This window comes from Myiozetetes cayanensis, unplaced genomic scaffold, assembly GCF_022539395.1.
Source record: "Myiozetetes cayanensis isolate MyiCay16 unplaced genomic scaffold, myiCay2020 scf21, whole genome shotgun sequence".
NCBI lineage: Eukaryota > Metazoa > Chordata > Aves > Passeriformes > Tyrannidae > Myiozetetes > Myiozetetes cayanensis.
The window spans coordinates 12,001,147-12,022,906 of NW_026087423.1; the positions used below are offsets into that span (position 1 = coordinate 12,001,147).

At 42.3% G+C, this 21,760-nt stretch overlaps 1 protein-coding gene across 1 annotated transcript in view; it reads right to left on the minus strand.

Moving 5' to 3' along the window:
• Positions 1-1,233: 1,233 nt before the first annotated feature.
• Positions 1,234-21,760, minus strand: part of GALNT9 (polypeptide N-acetylgalactosaminyltransferase 9) — a 122,923-nt gene continuing 102,396 nt past the window's right edge. Inside the window, 5 exon segments of the mRNA XM_050318518.1 lie at positions 1,234-6,531; positions 7,404-7,571; positions 13,045-13,140; positions 15,738-15,875; positions 19,300-19,485. Coding sequence (XP_050174475.1) covers positions 6,385-6,531; positions 7,404-7,571; positions 13,045-13,140; positions 15,738-15,875; positions 19,300-19,485 — 735 coding nt within the window. The 3' untranslated portion in view covers positions 1,234-6,384.

Consider the following 21,760-nt stretch of genomic DNA (forward strand, 5'->3'; position numbering starts at 1 on the left):
CTGAAGCCTACAGCCCACCCCAACTTCCCTGGGCAAACCAGGGAGCTGCTCCGTCACTGCTCTCCCACTTGGGCCGGCGCCGCCCTTAGAGAGGTCAGGAAGGAGAAATCTCATGCACTCAGGTCTCCCCCACTTCTTATTCTGAACCAGAGGGGTGCAAGAGAGCCAGGAATATAGCAGCATATACCAACCTGGTCACCCCACAACCTCCTCCTCCTCCAGCAGCAGCAGTGGGGCAGGGAGCTCCTCCTCGCAGAATGGATGGAGGTGTCGCACCCTCCTCGGATGCTCTGCGCTCTTCGATCACAAACTGCACGCTTTGTCACACACGCTGACAGAGGAGATTCAGCCTGGCTGAGATCCCAAATCAGTGTTAAAACCAGCCATGTATGTTTTATACCACGGAGCAGCTCAGGAGCCCGACGGGTTCTCACCCTGCTGTCACCCAGTCCCACGGATGACACAGAGCATCTGCTTGCACAGTCACAAAGTTGTCTGCCAGTGATACTAAAAAAGCACCACACTCAGTGCAGAAATATATTTTAGAACAGGATGACAGAGGTCAAGCTAAGAAGGGTGTTAAAAAAGAGCTGGCAGCAGTTACTCACAGTTTTTTTACCATCAGGGAACTACAGGGCATCCCATGGAATGCAAAGTAGCAATACTGACTCACAGCAATTGTGCTGTTTATTACAGCAGGATGTTGAGACATCCAGAGGTGTAAGTGGATTAGATACATATGGGCCTACTTTTGTTGTTAAATCTGGTGGTTGAGTCAGTGTGTGCAGCCTCTGGCTTGGGAAGTCCTTACCTTGAGAAACTGGGGGGATGATACAAGATGAAAGGATCATTCTACATTTTCACCGTGTCCTATTCCATTCTTCCAACCATCAGTTATTGAATGTTTTCAGTGATGAGGTGACAGGCTATGTAGACTTCTGGCAGGAGTATGACAGCAGTCTGTAGTGCCATCAGGCCAGTTTGGGAGGTGCACACCCAGGGCTGAGTCTCTGATGTGCCTCCCCTGACAGGCACAGAGCTCATCTGCTTCAGGACAGCTCGCAGTCTGCTGTGCTCCTCTCAAAAACGGGCTGACTACCTTTCAGAGCAGATTATGTGCAATTTAAATTTTAAAATGCACATATCCTTTGCTCTTCTTGTTCTCCTTTGTGTGACAACTTTGAATTTTAATACAAGTGTCCAAATGTACACTGATAAAACATGCAGCTCATGTCAGCAGTAAAATGCATAGTAATTTATTAACTTCTCGAGTGTGAATACAAATTGATTTGATGAGTGCCACATAATGAAAAATTATTCTCAGTCACAACTTGCATCCTAGTTGCTGCATTATTTTTTCCTTTTTTAATTAAACATTACAAAGAGTTTGAAAACTGCACAACACTTGTTGGTGGCCAACAGGAAACTGTAATGCTATGAAAAGTAACCAGTCCTTTTAATATGTTTTTGAAGAATGCTCTTGATTCAGAAATTAAGCTCTTCAAAAGCAGGTTGCCATATATTGCTTCACCGGGTGTTTTGAAGTAAGCATTCTTGGACAAAGAAAGATTGTTTTTACTTAGGACAACCTCTCAGCTCAATATCTTTAGTTACAAGTCATTAATGCTTTTGTAATATAAGTCAAAGTATTTGTAAAACCATTACAATGTGCTAAAGTCACTGTATATCTCTCCTTCTAATGTCACTGATGGCTGGGGCATTGTAAAGACACAGCTGAAATCTTCACACAGCACAAGCATCCCACATCTTTATAGGGACAAGGAGATTGTTTAGAAAGTATCTGAAACCAATTCATTACATTTTGGAGAAGACGTAAATCTCGATGCACTTTGAGCCATATTCACTGATAATTATTAACCATATAATTTCAGTATTTATTCCTTGAGCTCCCTTAGTTCCCTAGGTGAGCAGACTCCACCTCTGGCAGAGTACACTCAGAGCATTAGTGTTTCCAGAACATCCTGGTTACCACAATGGAAGCTCTAAATGTGTGGTGCTTCAGCAGACCGTGGTGCCAGTTAATGTATTTTCCATGTATTCAGTAATTAGAGCTCTCACCTTAAGTCCCTTCACGTCACACACTGAAAAAGAATATCAAATTCTATGACTGGTCTCTCGAGCTGCTCTTCCAACACAAACATTTATTAGGTTTGGGATTCTTCCCAAGCTGAACATGGTACTAAGTTTACTGCAGAGACATGCAGATCTAGAGACATGGGAAGACCTGATCATTCCCTGGTTTCTGTCCAGCCTGTTAGCCAGACCTTCTAAACTGCAATACCATCTTTGATCTGTGGCATGACCTCTCCCAAGCACTTTGATCAGCACTAAGAAGCAGGCACTCAAAACAGCAGCAGTCAGAAATGGAACACCATTGTTAGAAACACCTTCAATCAAGGGAATTCTGGCAGTTGTTCTTCCTGCTCAAGCCTTGCACGAGAAACCAAAGGTATTTGTGTCCTAACTGGATGATAATGTGCCAAACTGCCTCCGAACTACAACTTCTGCTAAAGTTCTTCTTACAACCCAACTCACTGGATCCCTACCCAGGCCATAATGCCCTTCTGCATGCCTGTTAATGAAGCATTTCAAATGAATACCGGAGACTGAAGGAATTACATGCTGTGTAATTGATCTAAAGAGCAGATTAGGGCTGGTGCTATTTCATTAAATCTTATTAGCTCTGGCTTAAGTACTTAAAATTGCAGCTGTCCTGTGTCAGACAGATTACACCCCCTGTCACATGGCAAGGGAGATTTTCATCTACTAGACCACAGCTTTTAAAAAGGAACAGGCTGATGAAGAGGAACGTAAACAAAGGCCTGTGAAAGCCTCATCTTCAGACACACTGAGCTCCAAGTTATTCATTGGAATGAGATAGCCTAACACTTTCAAAATATGTATGAAGATCTGTTGTTTTGTTTCCATATGTTGGTTTTAGATCACTTCTATGGAACCTGAGCTTGGCTTTTTGGATGAGGAGGAGCCCTGCAGAGTTCTCATGGGTGAGCACAATAGAGCTCTCAAACAATTGCAAGGGAATCCACTGGGTCCTCCCCAAACACCTTCTTCAGTTCTTTTTCTCTTAGTTGCTTCCACTGGAGGTTATTGCTCCTCAGGAACCAGTGAGCCAGCAAGACCAGAGGAAAACTTTGGCTGAAGAACAAATAGCTTTAATCAAGCCAAAAATAAATTCATCTTGGAAAATAGTTTACGGCTCTCAATGGAGAAAGGTGTTTTTTTTGTTTTACCACAGGACTCCAGCTAAATTTTACGGACCCTGACATGCTCAGAAAAGTCTATTTTTCCTGCTTTGCCTCTGACAACAATGGGCTAGGCCTGATGTTCTTTCTCTCATTCTATTCTTCTGTCCTGTGACCTAGTATTTAGCTCCATAATCTCCCAAATCAAACGAAATAGCAAATGAAGACTTTGATCTGAATTTTCTCTACAAGGCATATTGCACTACATTAAATACTTTTCAATATCTAGAACTGCTGCACTGTGGGAATACAGGACTGAAAATCTGCACAACATTAAGCAGGATTTCAGATAATACTAAGGGGTGAAATACTGACAAAAGAACCATAGACTTTAGTTAAAACAGATAATACTCAAGGCTTTTTTTTTTTATTATTATTCCTTTGATGAGAGAATATTTAAGACCCTCTCACATGCAGAGTCACCATGTTAATACCACAGCCAAAGCAGTGGTTCATACAGATAAAGACTAAAGTAAAAATAATCCAACAGATGTGCTTTGCAAATATAAGAAATTATTTCAGCAGATCTTAAAAAAAAGCACAGTCACAGAAAATGCCGACTCCACCTTTAAGAGTTAGGCATTTACAAGTCACATTGATATATAATTACTTTCAACTTCCAGCCTTGTTCACGTAAAACAGTTGGCTCTTGCTCACTGGAAAGACTGAAAATGGTGTGAATGGCCTGTTACTCCCCAGAAAGCTCACCTGGTAAAATCATCTTCCCCTTCTTTTGCCTTCTCACCTCCCTCAAGGAGTAAAGCTCCACCAGAGCAAACAAAAGCAGAAAACAGCTTTAATGTAATTTAAAATGGGGAATCTGTATCTGGATAGAAGATGAGAAGTCACTTGCAAACACACTGCTGTACAAAGCTTTCAACAGCTGCTCCATAGATGGTAACTGCAATTTTAAATGGTCTAACAGTTAACATAAGGAGGTTAAATGCAGGGCAGCTGTTCCCAATCTATATTTAGCCTGAAGCTTCCTACCTGGCTCAGACCTGCAGGAAGGCTTGAATACAGAGATTGTCCGTGATTTTATACTGTATTCCTTGATTTATTAAAGATGCTGTTCTCCCTGCAGGTCTTATTACACTGTCCAAAAGGTTGTGTGCATCTAACTGTAAACACGGAATTTGAAGCATTTTTGTATCTAGAATCTCACCCAGAATTATTCTTTTGTAAATATCCATGCGTAACCAGGCCCACATGACATAAATAAAGATCAGCAATTAGCCACAAATAAACTCCAGGAGAGCTGGCTTTGTGTTGCATTTTCCACACTCTGCTTCAGAAATAAAATCAGGGCAAAAATATAATGACATGCTTTCCAAACACTAACCAAGAGTTGACAAGAACTGATGGATTTTGCATGTTAAAAGTAAATATTTTATTACATATCATGCCCTTGAAAAATTAACTTTGTTTCCATTCGATTTTTGTTCAGCATGCCTTGAAATAGGAACGGCAGAAGCTCTTGAAGGAACAGATCACCAAGACTCACGGCACCGCAGTGACTGCAATCACCTGGCTGAGGAAAACAAAGCAATTTTGGTTTTAAAGTCCTATAAAATATTAAACGGTGAAATTAACAGATCCCATCTGCGTCTCTCCTTCACGTGTGACTGAATTTGCTGCACTGAAAAACCTGTACTGAAAAACCTGTACTGAAAAACCTGTACTGAAAAACCTGTACTGAAAAATCTGCCCGGCACGGACCCACACCCAAAACCCGCTGATGTCGACAGTGGCCATCAACCCTGACAGGCGAGACCCTGTCACTGCTCTGTCCACCTGTGCACACATCCTGCATGAACCACTGGACACATTATTGAGTTCAGGTTCACCAGGATGCTGTCAATGGGTCAGCTCCAGTAAAACATTCCTGTTTCAGAGTAACAGTATTTATATGTGCTCTCCCTCCCTCTTGCTCTAATTTGCCTTCTCATCGCTCTGTTCATGTTTGTTTCTCAAATGCTGGGAAGCCTTTGCTGGCTTGCTCAGGAACCTTGTCTGGACAGTGCTCACAAGGCGTGTTTGCTCACATCTGACATTTTCACAGCACGGGCGACAACACGGAAGATTCAGGTTTTTAAATCCCACAGGTGGCACCGAAGCCACTCAACTCATCTGCAGAAGTACCGAGGGCATCCAGCTTCCTGGCAGCTCCTGGAACAGCTCAGCAGGGCACCTGCATGCACAGCATGGCAGGAAGGGAACCTCACACTCACCCACTCAGGGCCTGGGGGTCAACTGAGGCCTCTCGAAATCCACCCCTCCAGCAGGACATTCAGTGCCTCCAAAGAGTTAAATATGCAAGTGCTATTTGTGATGCCTTCACAGCCAACAAATGGAAAAGTGTGGCAATATAACAGAGCATGTGGCTATTTTACCTATTCAACATTTACCTGTGTCTATCTAGAAGAGGTCTCTAAAATGCTGCTTTTCAGCAGCTTGAAGGTTGAGAACCACCTGTAAACATTTGCGGAACAGCCTCTCTCTAGAAACAGAGACTCCTAAACAATCAACCTCGAAATGTATCATAGAGTATATTATATTTCCAGTGTTATTTACAGATCTTCTTGTTTAGTACAACGAACCAGACATGCTGAAAAGGTAGGATTTTTCCAGTCCTCTTTTATACGAAGTACAATAAAAAAGGCACATGATTATTCACCATAGGAGTTGTGCACCAGTCAAAAACTTAAAGCTAAAAAGCTACCCATCAGAGAACTCTCTTTATGAGGCAGTATTGGGATCTCTCCTTTGAACTCATCACAGAAAGGTCTGTCTCTTAATTCCTCGAGGAGAGCTTAAGGAATCCGCTCTCCTGTCGTGTTCTGATCTTCACAAGATTTCCAAATCAACAGAAAACTCTTGTTAAGCTTCCCACGTCATCTACTGGAGCAAGGAAGAGTCAAACAGGGCGTGTATGTGTCTGCTTTTTGTTCTCCTTCTTTCTTCCCTTTGAATGCCCGACTAAGGAGGACTCTTGGGAGCCGAGACCTGTCCAAAGTAATCTGCTTTAAGACAAATGCCTTGCAAGGTGTGGCACACTGAGCAATGGACGACAGCAGGAGGGGCAGCCCAGCCCCAGCAGTCAGTGCCTGCCGTGTTTTATCCAGTTCCTGATCATCCATTTCTGCCCCGAGCACCTCTGGACAACCAATCTGAGCCCAAAGTTGGCATCCTTCGACATTTCCACCTCTAGACAACGGCCAGTGTCTCTGCTGATGATTGGACCATTCTGGAAAAAAAAAAAAAAAAAAAGAGGAGCAAAAGAAAAGACCAAAGGATTAGAAGAAGGAACAGGGAAGGGGAAAAGTCTAGAAGGGAAACAGTGCTAGATCTGCAAATCTGTAGAAAGCACTGTAGAATGCCTGGAAATTTCCATACATATATCAAGAGATAAAAGCCCTTACAAAGTGGTAGAAATTCCTAGGAGAAGCTAGCTAATACATATAAAGTACCAAAACAACTCTGCAATTCTAGATTTTTTCTAGGAATTGCTGTAAAAATACCCCCCAATCACTAGAAAATCTCTAAAATACACTAGCAAATCCCTACAGAGCTCAAGATACAGGAAATCCCAGAGATTGTAATAACGCTTTTCGAAGTCCTAAAAATGATTTGAAAAAAAAATCTGATCAAACAATTCCTAGAAAGGTTCCAGAAAAAGTTCTAAAACCAACCCCAAAATTCCTAGACACTTAAAAAAACCCCACCACAACAACAACAACAAAAACAAACAAAAAACCCCAACTAAACAAACAAATAAAAAACCCACCAAAAAAACCAAAACCAAACCAAATCAAAACAAGCATGATCTTGTCAACCAATACAGAAATTGAGAATATTCCAATACAGGATAACTAAAAATTCCTAGAAAGCATGCTCCAAAATTCCTCCTCCTAATAAAAGAATTCCTAGGAATAATAATAATAGAATATTCCTGGGTAGCACACAAACTATGAAAAACATATTTAACTATTTCTAAAAGGCATATGGGGGAATTCCTAGTACAGTCCTCTAAAGACCTCCTTGTTTTTCACTGAATACCCTCTAGAGTGTAATTCTCCTCCAATTCGTCTCTGCATGACTCCCTGAGCACTTCCATACCTGTGTGAAATCCCAGAACCTCTGTGCTGGCCTCAGGACATCTTCACACTTCTTCAGGGTGGGTGTCCTGCCCTTCCCATCGTCAACCAGGCATTTGGAGTCGGGCAGGAAGGCGGTGGAGCCCAGAGGCCCCAGCTGCAGGACCCCCTCGGAGCTGTAGCGGACGAGCTGCGGGAGAAAGGGAAGTTGGGAGGTGGTGAGGAGTCCTCTGTCCTGCTGCACGCGGGGTCTGTCCCCACCTGGCACACGTGGTTCAGGGGCAAGGCTTGGGAATGCTATTTAACCAGCAGGGTCTCACCTAGAACACAATTTTCCCCTCCCTCACACCTCTGCTCCCCCACCGCTCCCTACCCACTATTTCACTGCGAAAAGGGCAATCAAGAAAGCGAAGTAATCAATCTGTAAATCATGCCCACTCAGCAGGAGCTGATTTAACAAGGACACCATGTCAATTTGCAGTGCAGTGTGTTCCTAAGAGCTCTGTTAGAGGCTATTGATAGCAACAAGTCTAATTAGTTTTTGTAAATAAACGCCACTGAAAAAAAAATCCCACCGTGCAACCGGGATCCAAAAATATGAGAGGAAAAAAGGAATCGTGAGGGAAATGGCAGCAAATTTGCTAACATATGCTTCAGGCCTCCATAATAAAGAATGACAGTCTGATATTTCAGTTTACCATGGAGCACATTAAAGCAGAAATGCACGATGCTGATTTGGCAGTGGGCCAACACGTCAAATCAGACTTATCTACTTCTCACTTCTGTGTTTAAATGCAGAGTCATTAAACCAGCATAATATTTTGCCCTTCTCACTCTGGAAGTGCAGCACCCAGGTGCCAGAAGACTGCAAAGTGGACTCAGCTACGTGGCCTGTGTGCTGTGAGTCTGGATGCTGCGGGGTGAAGATCTGAGGCACCACAGAAATGCAATTACCACCCAGGAAATTCACTGCCTGTCTGATCTTATTGCTGTTATATGGCTGAAATTACTTAACAAGAAAGGGAAGGAAGGTCAGCAGTGCCTGCCATTTATTGGATGCCACTGACCACTGTGTGAGATATCATTAAGACTCAATCAAAAAAACTCAAATTAGAGCCCAGCTTTCTACCACCATCCTTATTAACCTCAGAGGAATCATGCTGTGAATAATCATTTCTTGCTGGTGGTAAAAAGAGCACGGCCTACTTGGTCCCAGACCAGATGCTCTTTGACATAGTGTGTGTTCATTTTCCCACCTGCCACTTCTGTTCAGAGCAGCCACGTGAAGCAGCGAGTTAGAACTGAGCCCACATCAGAGAAAGCAAAAAGGATAACCACATGAGGATGCTCAGTGTGAACAGTGCCATTGTCAGGCATTGCCTGTACACACTAAATCAAGACACTTTTGGAGTTTTATTTCACTGTAAAGTTAGGAGGGACATAGGTAAAAGAAGCTCAAGCAAGCAAAGTAACTAAAAATATGAGGGGACTGCCAGGTCACACAAGATAACTTTCTTTTTTTTCACATATAAACAACCTCTGAATTTGTGTCAGAACTGTGGACATGATACATCGTGCTAAGCAGCCAAAATCAAATGACAAAATCCCCTTTATTAAGGAATATTAAATCCTATCCATTAAAAAAAAAGTTAGGTTCTGATGGGCTGAGGTCTGTAGGTATCCACACACTCCCACTGCAAGCTGCAGAACAGAAACAGAGTTTTATGCATCACATGGGGATGGACCTTTGCTCAGTTTTTCTGTGTTATCTGAGAAGAGCTGAAGGATCCACACAAATGACACTGAAGCCAAGTGCTCTATTACATACTCAAGATCTAAACCTGATACCATCTGCTGTGCTGATGAGGAGATAGGAGAGTTTCCCTTCAACATTCAGAAAAATCTGAGCAGAATGCAGAAGATGTCAAAGGTTGTTTGTCAAGCCACCATACCTGGTTCAAAAATAGTGAGTGCTGCTGCCTATGGAACGTGATCCTCCAGGAACATCAACGGGGTAAGTAAATGGCAGCTTTTAACTGAAGGATTTGACTTACAAAAAATCCATTCCCTCTAATTCACAGTCAAGTGAAAAAAGCACAGAATGATTACAGATAACTGTTTGTAGGAAACAGTTACATGGATGGGCCTGGTAGTGTTCAACACTAAAATTAACCTCTCTCTCCCAACTCTTGTTCTCCAATCAAAAGGAAATCTTTAATGATCCTTCAGTCCTGCAGGTTAAGGCAGGCTGAAAGCTGACACAGAAAGTGAAACAGCGAGCAGCGAGCTCTAAAGGAATCCCAAACACCTTGTGTCTCCAGAATACTTGTCACCACAAGACACACAACTCACAAGTTACCAAATTTCCCATGTTTGTTCCAGAATCTCACCCACAGCTTCCTGCAAGTGAAGGCACTACCTGTTCATGCTGCCCTGGCATGCAAATCTGGGAAGTCCTACAGCTCTACCAAGCAAAACGTTAAATATCTGCCTTCCAGCAACAGTTTAAGTTGAGCCTTTCATCTCCTCTTATTCCATCTGTTTGCGTGGCTGTGAGCTCCAGGAATCTGAACATCGAGCAAACATATTCCGTTCTTACTAATCTTCTGCAGCCCTGGACTGTTTCTCCCAGCTGCATTTGCCAACAGTTTTTTCCTGAAAGTGATTAGACTCAACCTTCAGATCCAATGAACACATATGAAAAGGACACCGCTCTTCTGCAAAAAGAGTTTTCAAATCAGCCTGGCCTGATGCAAAACCTCGTCTGGATATTCCTGGCTGTTGGCTTACACTGACTTAGCACAAGTCAAATTCATCAAACTAAATTGATGTAAACTCAGGCTAAATGCATTCCAGAGCATCCATAAAAGACTTCATCCCCGTCTGAATAAAGAAATTTAAAAGCTGATGTCACTGACAAGATTTATCACGGTGAAAACTGATCTTGGAATACACACAGGGAAAAGCACCTTGTTCGTGGAGCAGTCCCAGGGAGTGGTTTTATTTTGCCATTGCAATGCAGGACACCACCACTCAGAGGTGTGCAATACCCAAGGGAAACAGAAGGGTAAAGAAGGAGAAGAAAAGAACATTTTATCACAGATGAACAGTAATCCTCCTCCTAACCCAGTTTTCTTTAAACACTCGCCTGGCTGGGGTTGGTTTCAGAGGAACCATGTGTACACTAAAACCACTGGTAATCTGCTTGTCAGAACTGAAGAGCATGAAAGGCAAACAAGGCTGTAGCTGCAGAGGGGGATTCTTTCACCTCAGTGGGACACACAAAGCACCAGTGATAACCCAGCAGGGAAAACGAGTTCCTTATTTATATTCATTTATATTTGGTAGGCATATACCAATAACCCAAATCTCGACTCAGAGGGGTATTTTATGCCCTGTGCTTGAGATGAAAAATGTCAGAAATGGAAAACTAAATGCAGCAGACAACTATGCTCACCCAGGCTGATCAGAAGAGGGGCTCTAAAAATGTTTATTTAATATATTAAAACACTTGCTGTCAACACCTTTCATGCAATGTGCTTGAATATCCTTGATTAGGGTTTGTGCAGCTGTGGTTCTCACACTGAATTAATTTTGTAAATTGTGGTGAGATGATAGAAGTTTTCCAGCTGTGTAATCATTAATTAACTTGGCTGCATTTGAGTGGCTCCAACCCATGCTTGTCTGTGAAATACTCAACTTAGATAAAACATCACCTTTGCCTTTGCTTGGTGATTCTTGCAGAATGAAAACTTTTTTCCTGTTTGTTTTTTTTTGTTTTGTTTTGGTTTGGTTTTGGTTTTTGTTTGTTTGTTTGTTTTTAATGTTCATTTGTTTGTTTTAAAGGGAAATGGAAACTGCTGCAGGATGATTTGGCAGATTAACTTTTTGCCTTCCCCATAGTTTGATAGTTCTTAGACACAGGGGATGCTTTGGATTTTAAGGGTTTGGGAAGAGTGACCTTCTCTTTTTGTGTGTTTATACAGTGCTAGTAGCAAAAGGGCCCTAACCTGTGGCTTCAATGCAAAGCCTAAAATCAGCTTTTCAGGCTTTTCCAGAAAATTTCACAGAGACAGGGAACTGAAGAGCTGTAGCAGAAGCAAGCCAGGAGTGATTTAACTGCCACCATCCAACTTCAAATTCCTGGGCAGTAAATGCTTTGTGTGTTGTTGTTTGCACTTGAGAAGATCTGCCTTATGGCTGGTCTAAGATCTAAAATCCAAAAGGCATAATCTACTGGGTAATGTATTAATATCCTACTAAAAGTAAAATTACCTGATCCTTAATGGATAAAATTGGTCAGAGCTGAGAGGTGAGCTCCTTTATACCCCAAAATTATCAGCAGTTTGTCAGGAGAAGGTGGGCATGTCATACCTCCTTTCAAATAAATTCTCAGGAACTTATGCCCTCATCTATTTTCTTCTAGAAGTCAAAGCATATTTTATGAAACAGAAGTCATAGAGGCAAACAAGTAGGCTAAGAACTTAAATTGCAAAATAAATTACAATCAGAACCACTTATTTCATTACTCTTCCAAGTGGTAGCACACTGATAGAGATTAGATGTTGCTAAGGGACTTTCTGGATGGACTTAAATTTGCAGCTTTCTGGTCAGAATTAGAATGGAGCAAGAGAGTAAAGTCTCTCTGAGTGCCTTGACATCTCTAACAAGAGTCTTCTTGAAAAGGTAATTTACATCTAATTAAGCAATGCTATTTTGTTGCCTCATTCAAAGGCTGCTCCTTCCACCTCTACCAGGAAAGTCAGTCAAATATTCCATAATGATCCTGCCAAAGGTGGACATTTTGTCAGGAGGAATTACTGTCTGTCTCGCTTTGCTTCCATGGTGATGCACGAGCTGGGACTCCAAATCAATGTATGTGTGGCTGAACTTCGGATAATTGTTAAGCCTGATAAGGTCAGAGTTTATTTACACAGGAGAACGTTCATTAACATAGTTTTGATTCAGACCGTACTTCAAAAGAAACCAGAATTACAATTCAGAAGAAGCTCAAGTCCTGGATTTAAATAATATCCAATTTTGATTTAAAAAAAACCAGGTGAAATCACTGTGAGTGTGGAAAGAAGAAATGTCATTTGAAAATCTTCAGACATCTGTAAGAAAATAATAATATGCACAGGGACTGACAAAAAAAAAAAAGAAATCTCATATTTTAGAAAAGTCTTAACTTAGGGGATATTCTTAACTCCCTTTGAAGTTGATGTTAAATATGTGCTTAACTTTTGGCCTTCCTGGGGAATCACACCAGCAGCTTGCTAAATAATTTCTGTCTAGGAGCCTATTGGACCAAGGAACAGTTGATTTAGAGAGGAACCACTCCCAGAGTCAGTCCTGTCACAGCAAGGAGAGCTGCTCACTCACACAAACCACCTACATTAATTCATCTTCAGTGGATCCCTGTTATTTAAACAAATTAACATGATTCTTCTCTTTTCCCAACTGGCATCTTCAATGTACAGATTCACATGCTGAACAGCCTTGGAGAGGGAACCAAAAACACTGGAGTAAGGCCAGATATTTGCCTTTGTAACTCAGGAATACACTGCCAAACTCAACTCAAATGCACCAAATGATCTTTAGTTTTCTCTGAAGATTCTTTAAGTTAAAGGTTCCTCACTGATGATGGGATATGAACCATTTACCTGAGAGGACATCCCATGGCATGGATACAGGATTGCTTTGTCATCCTCCTCGGCTCCCTGGTCCAAGCAGTAGCCACTGGCTTTGCTGTTCCGCACCTGTAAGCAGACCAGAACAAACCCAGTTAGGTCAGATTGGTGAGAAATTAATCTCCAAGATCCAGGTCCAAGCCAGCTGAATCTCAGCTGTGCCACAGCTATTGACACAAGCAGTATGGAAAACTGGTCCTCTGAGAAACACAGGCTTATTCTTCAGATATCACAAGATGCCAACAGTGAATTTGCTCCAGGAAAAGACATTATTTGGGCAACCTGCTGTCTTCACAGACCTTGAGTCAGAGTTGTACTTTCAGCAATTACTCAAGGATCAAAACTCCACAAAATTCCCTCTGACCCAGGCCAGATTTTGCTCCAAATTACTCTTTCTGTAAACATAAATTGTGACCCTGTTGTGTTGAGTATGTGACTTAATAAAGAGCACAGGAACTACTCAGCTTTTGTTTCTTCCCATTGCTCATATAAAACCAAAAAAGCATGTGAAAAAAAAATTATTTGAACTGAGAATATAGTACATTGTTACGTAGAGAAGTGACATAAAGCACACTGCATGAAAGGGTACAGGTTCAGAGATCCAGTGAAGTAAAAAATCCCTTTGCTTCCCCAGAAAAGGAGAATTTACAACTCTATAAAAACTGGGATGGAACTCTTGTGAAAACCCAGGCCCTTCTCTCAAGACTAGAAGCATTACACAGGTATTTTGGACATAGAAAAATTTTACAGGTATCATAAACAAGAAGTTATTTAGACAGATACTTCAAAAGAGTCAACAGGTCATTTTAGGTTTAGATTGTGAAGTGTCTGTCTGACCACCCCGATAATACAGAAACAGCTGCTGCACAAGGTGTCAGAAAAAAATCTGTAAATAATCCTTCATATCACAGTGTACAAGCAGAACAGGAAATCCAATTGGATAAGGGGGATCACCAACAACTAAATTTCAGGAGGTTTATTTTATGACTCAAGTACTATAAAGGCTAAAGAAGATGAAGACAGCTTTATGACATGGCTTTAAAATTGTGAATTGAGTCACCAGGAAATATACTTTTACTACTGTTTCAATCTGTTTCACATCTACTCAATACATTTATTTTCCTTTAAACTCACTAAAATCCAGACATCTTTTCCTCCAGGAAAATAACCAGAGGAGAAAGTATTTAATAACAAGCTTAATGCCATTTAGGATGAAGCCTTAAGTTTTTTCATTATGGGCATGTAAGACTGGAAGGGACCTCTGCCAGTTTATGCCAGCTAAATGGCTTAATGAATTAGGTATCTGCATCACTGAGCTTCCTGTTTGACTCAAGAACCTTCTCTGCAGCCGCTCAGGAGAAACAAACTTCATTTTAGAGCCCAGCTTGCTCCGTGCCTGCTATAATTGACACAACATTGGCAGTTCTGCCAATGCTCTTCGCAGTTAACAGCTTTCTCAGAGCTGACAGATACCAACAGCTCCTGCTGAATTTACTAAATGTCTTTTCTCAGTTACTGATGGGGATAGTTATATCGGGATGCAAAGTGATATCATGCAATAAAAGTTGCACTTTGTATCAACAGCTCAAGTGCCTGGCATATTTTTACATAAAAAGTCACTCAAATGGAACGGGAAGGAACAGTGTCCACTTAGTTGTCTTGTGGGAAAATGTATTGCCTGTGGATTTAATTGCAGTTCAAGTAGACAATTAAATCGAAATTTTTAAAACATTATGCAGCAGGAGAGCTCCTAGAACTTCACCCCAGTTCAGCACCATACATGACAGCAGTCCTGCTATTACAGGCACGTGATACAGATTGAAGAGTCACAGCAGGCATGTCTGACCTCTTTAAAGACTGGGGGCAAGCAAATATGGGAGATTGGACTGGTTCATGGAAGAGAAACAAAAGACCCAGAGAGCTGAGATGAACCGAAATGTCCAATTTCTAACATGTTTGGATCCAGCAGTTCATTAGGGCTGAGTAAACTCCCATTTCAGCTGCCTTGGAGTTGGTGTTCCAAGCTATTACCCAACACTGCTGAAAATGAAAGGACAGAAAATACAGAATCTGAGCACGAGGAAGCAGAACTGGCTTTCCTCTAATGACCTCTTTTTGATGAGGAGATACAGACCTGCCAAATGGTATCCTCACCTCACAGTCCGAACAAGGATATTGTTTCTTTCTATCCTGAACAGGATAAAAGCAGGATTGAAAAAATGAATTAATAAAATCAATGTAATCCTTCAAGTAGTTCTGGCAAAACTCAAAGAAGGGGTTGTTCTTTTCCTGAAAACAACTCAGCAAATTCAACTGTTCTCATTAACTGCAATTATTTTAGTTCTCTTGACTGCTGATGTTTTCTTGATGATGTCTGTGGCAGCCTATTTGGGAAGATGATTACCTCAAATTTATGCCCTCAGAGCTGCTCTGTTTTCAGATGAAAGCCGAGGAGGCTGCATATCTTTGTTAGTGGCAGTGGTTTCACCTGATGTGCTCCAGTGAGAGGGACAGGGCTCCTCAAAGCCACACTTCCTAATGTTGATTAAAAGTAGGGCAGGGCATTTTTGTGGCTGCTACTCGTGCTGACTGTGCTCTGTGCATCCTGATACCACTAAAATGCTGCTCAAGTGCAGCCAGGAGGTATTTTCAAAGACATACAGTACCTCTCCATAAGTGACTGTGTTATTATAAACCCTCATTTCAGGGTACACGTTCTCCAAGTACCACTTAAAGCTCCGGCACTGCAGTCGCTGTCGCAGAGCAATCCTTTCAGAAACGTCTCCAAAGTCAACTCCAGGGTTCTGCAAAGCAGAAAATGAACAAAGAGATCTCACTGCACTGACTTTATGGCTGCTTTCTTCACTGAAACCAAACTGGAGTTCATTTGGTACACCAAGCTGTATTTCCCTCTCTTCTTTCTCTTTTGTGAGCAGCAGCTCATCAAACAGCTGCCAATAAATATTAATGAAAGCCAGTAGAAAAAGAAGGATAAAGAACAAGCAAAAAAACCAAACACAAAGGAAAACAACAAGAACACAGTAAGAATGTTTTCACTTACAGCAATTCTAAATGTTTGCAATCAATCCTGAAGCCTTTGCTTTTCAGATATGTTTGGAATTTGGGAGAAATTCTGATCTAAAATATGGCAGCTTGGTCATGGTTCACTCCAGTAAGAGCTTTGGGTATTCACTAATGTAAATGACATCAGAACAGACCCGTTAAAACTTCAAAGCAAAGCTGCTCAAAAAGTCATTAAGTTCCACTAAGCATTCGTAGAGATCAGCTTTCAGTTTTTACTGGGACTGGAGCTCATTTGCAGACTTGAGCCATAAAACGCAGTTAAACTCAAAACCTCCTTTATTATTCTACTTCAGAATTTAATTCATGGTTAAATACAACCCCACGAAAAGCAGGGGTTGGAAGACTCAAGCCAGTGTGACCAAACTCAGCCATTTAAAAACAGCAGGTGCTGACTTGGAGTCTGTTGATTTAAAGTGTTATAAATCATCGCAGTTCAACAGTAAGACAGGAAGGGTTACCTCATCTAAAAATCTTTTCTGACACTATATTAATCAAATGGACTGAAACTGGGGGAGTTTTGCATGGAATCCATCTGAAGTGCCTCGCACTTTCCCTCCAGAAGGGTTTCTGTACGTTCTGCAGATCAGATCCTACGCAGGGTTACGAGACAGCAGCAAATCTTAGCTCAGCGTTTATTAAAACCCCCCAACAGATGCCTGGTCTCCAGGAGAGAGTACAAGTGTAATACTGAACAGGTTTTTCCATTTGCCACATAAAGAGTTCGCTGTGCTCACTGCTGCTTGCTGATGCACGCCCTGCCACGAGCTCTCAGCGCAGCATCCGTTCAAACGAATGTTAATTCACGGGCTACTTCAGGCTACGTGGAAGGAGAGCAATCCTCCGAGGCACTCGGTGCAATAAGTCATGCCAGGTAAGGTTCCTTCATCACTGAAGTTGTTGAGGAATAGTTCATAAGCAGGGGGATACTGAATATGTGGTTAGCTAAAATAGAGCTGTCCTGACCTGCTGCTGAAGGTTGACAGGACCCTGACCTTGCAGATGTGGCTGAGCCCATCTGCTGACCTGGGCACACATTATGCACAGATTCTCCATAACTGGTAAGGGAGTGATTTGTGACCTGGATGGGGGGAGTTATAAAAGAGTTAATTTAGCTCGGTTTTGGGGTATGGGAAAAGCACATTGCTTTACTTGCCTCCTTTCTGCCCTATTCTTACACGAGGCCATAAAATGCCCTTTTTTCCAGTTCTGTTTTCACAGAGCACGAGAGCAGCAAATTGAGCAGCTGTGAAAATGCTGTGCTTGCCCTCTGGGCCACCTGCAGTCATGGGCAGGGTACAGAGGGATGGCACAAGAACGAGGTGTCTACAGAATTTCCTAAGTGGGGACATTCTTTTCACCCAGCTAGCAAGGTTTCTAGTTCTCCTGCAGAAGGTTTTTGTAATGGCTTATCCCAGCACAGGATTTCTGAGCCATCTGGATTGGATACTACAGTGGAATAACTAACAGTAGCTTCCTTCTCCTGAGAGCTAATAGGGTTATCTTTATGATGCACATTTTATCAATCAATCAATTTATTTTATGGAAAGAAAATTTTAATGTTCAGTACCGCTCCTGATTTTATGTCTTTTATTGTAGATGTTTTTAAAGCTCTGCTGTATGGCTCAGTGCATAAAACTACATCAATAAGTAATCTCAGGGAGATTAAAGGAAATCATATTTTGGTGTAAATGCTTATTTAAATATCGTTTCTCAGAATTCATTTGCAGCTGTCATCAAGCAAGCAAATTTACTGAGGTTACTTTTTCATCTCCTATTTGAAATCTAACCATTTCAGCAAGTGGATACAGACAGAGCCAAAATGCCTTAAAAAAACTTAAAATGGACAGTTTTGTCTTCCTCCTACTGTCACAGAAATCGTGTGTGGGAAAAGTTATGCAGTATTGCCTTTTGTTAAGGCAAAATAATTCTCTGCAATTACCTCTCATGCCAAAAGAAGTCACCAAAAACACCTCTCAGAGACCTTGCACAGTGCCCAGTACTGAGCAGCAGTAAATGAAATTCAGGTGTGTGAGAACATCTGACATATTCACACACCACATGGAGAAAAGGAAACACTGATGGCTTAGATATACATTTTAAAATATATATATATTTTAAAAACCACAACAGGAATGAACAACAATGGGGTTTCATATATTTCCTAGGTACTAAAGTATGAATAGATATTTAGGACACAGAGTAAATTCAATGAAGAGCTTAACAAGACTCCCATGACTTTGATGAAGTCCAGGTCATAACTGAATATTCCCAAAGACACTGCTGGGTTTGTGTATTTTCCTGTTTTGATAGGAACATTCCTGTTTCCATCGGCTCCAATCAGATCTGGACAAAGCCCTGATATAAGGGTTAATTACACCATTATTAACTACAGACCAGGGTATGCTTCCCCTCAGCTCCCCCTTCCTGTGAATCATCTGGATGCAATACAACTAAGGAATCCAGCAACAGTCAGCTCCCACCTGCCTGGGACAGAACACACAGCCCTTCTCTCCAAGAACCACGCTCAGTGGAGATGCAGCACGTGATACACTCACAGAATAAAGTGATAAACTGAACCTACAGTTTATCTAATATTTATATTACATGGATTCCTAAAGGCCCCCACACAGCATCTACAATTCATGTGTGCAGTGAGAAACAGAACGTGTTCAACATGGCACCCCTCAGACCGTGGACAATAAAACAGGTTAATATGTGATTCTTTTATTGCATACTTGGTGTTTTATGCTGGTGAGGTCTACTGAGTGTCGGGATGAACGATGGTGTTTATTTATGGACATTTCTGCAGTCCCCACCACCGGAGCACATGAACGCCTCAGAGTTTAACAGCACCCCAAATTAACGACTTGTGAGGGAGCACATAACCCTGAAACAGTTTGCTCCAGCTGAATTATAAACCTGTGTCTCTGAGCACACAACAGCCTGTGCTGAGCACACAACCAAACCCAGACCGAGGAGGTGAGTTTATAAAGTGGAACTCTCCGTCCTGAGCATGCACCGAGAGCGCTCCTTCCCTCCGCACAGCCCGCTCTGTAACAACGCCCTTCACCTCCAAGAGCTAACCAGGAACAGCCCTCCACGCCGCTGCCTCTGCTCAGGAGAGAGTGTGTGACCCGTACTCACCGCCATGGGGATGTTCCAGGCCATGTAAACGTGCGACTTGAAGTCGTCCATCCAGACCTCGGCGGCGCGCAGGGCGTTGCGCTTTGCATAGTAGTCGATGTCGTTGTTGTAGGGCTTCTTGGTGCGCTCGATGTGCGCCACACGAGAGCAGGGCAGCACCTCCATGCTCCCTCCACACTGCCACACCTGCCACGGGGACAGAGAACAACCACAGGATTTATTTTTTTCCCCACCACCACCTTTTGAGGCAACAGAACCGCTTCGTCTCAGGTGCCGCGTGTAGGGTGTTTGTTGGGGGGTTGTTGAGTGGTTCAAAATGACCCCCAATTTACCTGCTTTGGGGGAGGAGCCCCTCTCTCTGCACAGTGCCTACAGATGAGTCAGATGAATCCAAGGTGAATGCAGATGGCTGCACTGGGTACGTAAGTTTAGAAGCCATAAATCACCAAGTCCCTTCCTCAGTATCCCTGCTCTTGGGATCGTTAGGCAGAGGATAAGTTATAAGGTGGTGACCTCTATTCATAGGGACTATTTTAACCCAGCTGTATCCTCTGCCTGTGCCTGGCACACGAATGGTATGTTGGGAGGGGCTCTAAGGTCTCCCTGGAGCCTTCCCTTCTCCAGACTGAACATCCCCAACTGCCTCAGCTCGTCCCCACAGGAGAGGTGCTCCAGCCCTCTCATCATCTCTGCCCTGAGTCGATGAAGATGGATAAAAGGGGCTGTACAGGAGACTGCATCACCCAGCCTTCCCAGACAAGACTGCACCCACACTGGGCAATTTTTTTTCCCTGTTGATTATTTACTGTCTGAAGTGAGGAATAACGAGCACTTGGCTCTTTGCATCAGTGAGATCTGGAGTGATGCAGGGTGAGTGAAGCTTATGCACACTTCATTTCCCTCAGGTCTGCACCCAGTAGTATAGTCTAGCTGAAATAAATAAAAGGTATTAAAACATAAGCAATAATTCATTGCTTTCCAAGGTTGCCTTTTACTGCGAATAAAAGCACATTTCAATACAAGATGCACTCCAGAGCTATACTGGGGCAGTTCTCCACCTCACCTGCCTTCTCAAGGACAAAGATAAACTGCTTGGGAAGATAAAATCTCCTCTGGTTTGGCTTTCTTTTTTTCTTTTTTCTTTCTTTTTTCTTTTTTTTTTTTAATACTTTGTTAGGTAATATTTACTTGCTGCTTTCCAAACAGTTCTGTAGTAAATCACTGGCCACTGGAATTTACATTTGACAAATGGAGTACTCTGAAAAAACACACTGCTCATAAATTTGGACTGACATATGCTGAGGGTTTCCAGTGCAAAGGGGAAGGGCTACAAAAAACCAAAAGAGTTAATTGATTTTCACGATCAGAAGGGGAAATGAGCAGCACACTTTAGTATACTGCTATTTGCCCAACCCAGCCTGGAAGTCAGTTATTTAATGCACAGCACATTTTTCTTTCTCTTGATATGGCTAATGACCTTGTAACTCTTATTTATATATTCTGGTACCAAGGGCAAATATATTATCTGAGTGACAGATTTATTTCCTTCAAATGACAGTGCTCGCTACAAACCTGAAAAGGAAAAGCTACTAAACTGCAACATTAGAGAAAACAGTTTAGCTCATCTGTAAATTCAATGCAAACAGTTATTTATCAGTGATAAATTCTCCACAGATGAAACCCACAGGGAAAACAGACACCTGGCTTTGAAGAAAGCACAACAAAAAAGGCAGCTCACCCTGCCAGGAGGTTGGTGCTCAGCACTCAGCATGGATCTGTGCTGTCACCTCCTTCCCCTACCCTTCTGCCCCATTTTGCTCTTTAAAGAGGCAACAGCTGCTGAAGAGGGGGAAGGAAGGAAAGAAATAGCCAGGAAATAGTCGAGGAAATTTTTCTTCCTTAGAAGAAATTTTCAAGTTTTCTTTCCTTAGAAGAAAAATTTAACCCAGATGACTCAGCTTTTTTTCTGGGAATATGTAACACCAGTGGGGGAAGTGTCCCAGGATAAGGATGGGATTTCCAATCCCAGGGACAAGAGAACTGGATGTGCAGCATATGGGGCAAGGAGTCAGACAGTTGTGTATCATCAGCTGCACATCATCATGCCACCATTTTTTTCCACATCCCAGGTAAATGCTACTCAACTGTGGGTCATTTCTTGTCAGGCCAGACAAGGTCTCCTGTTTCACTTCATAAAGATTAGCTGCTGTTCAGTGGAGCACAGACATGACTCTGTATCCCCACACCCTTTCAGCCCAGAGTGAAGAGTCTTCTCCCTTTCCAGCCCAATAATTTCCTAACCTTACACTAAATGGAAGAGTTGCAGTAGTACAATCAAACATCTGCATCCAAAACTGGCCAAGATCCCAGGAGTTAAGAGCCATCATGTGAGATAGAGATAAATGCTCAGGGCTTGTGTCTGAATGAGGAGGATGGGAGGTTCAGCAGCACCTTCTTCACA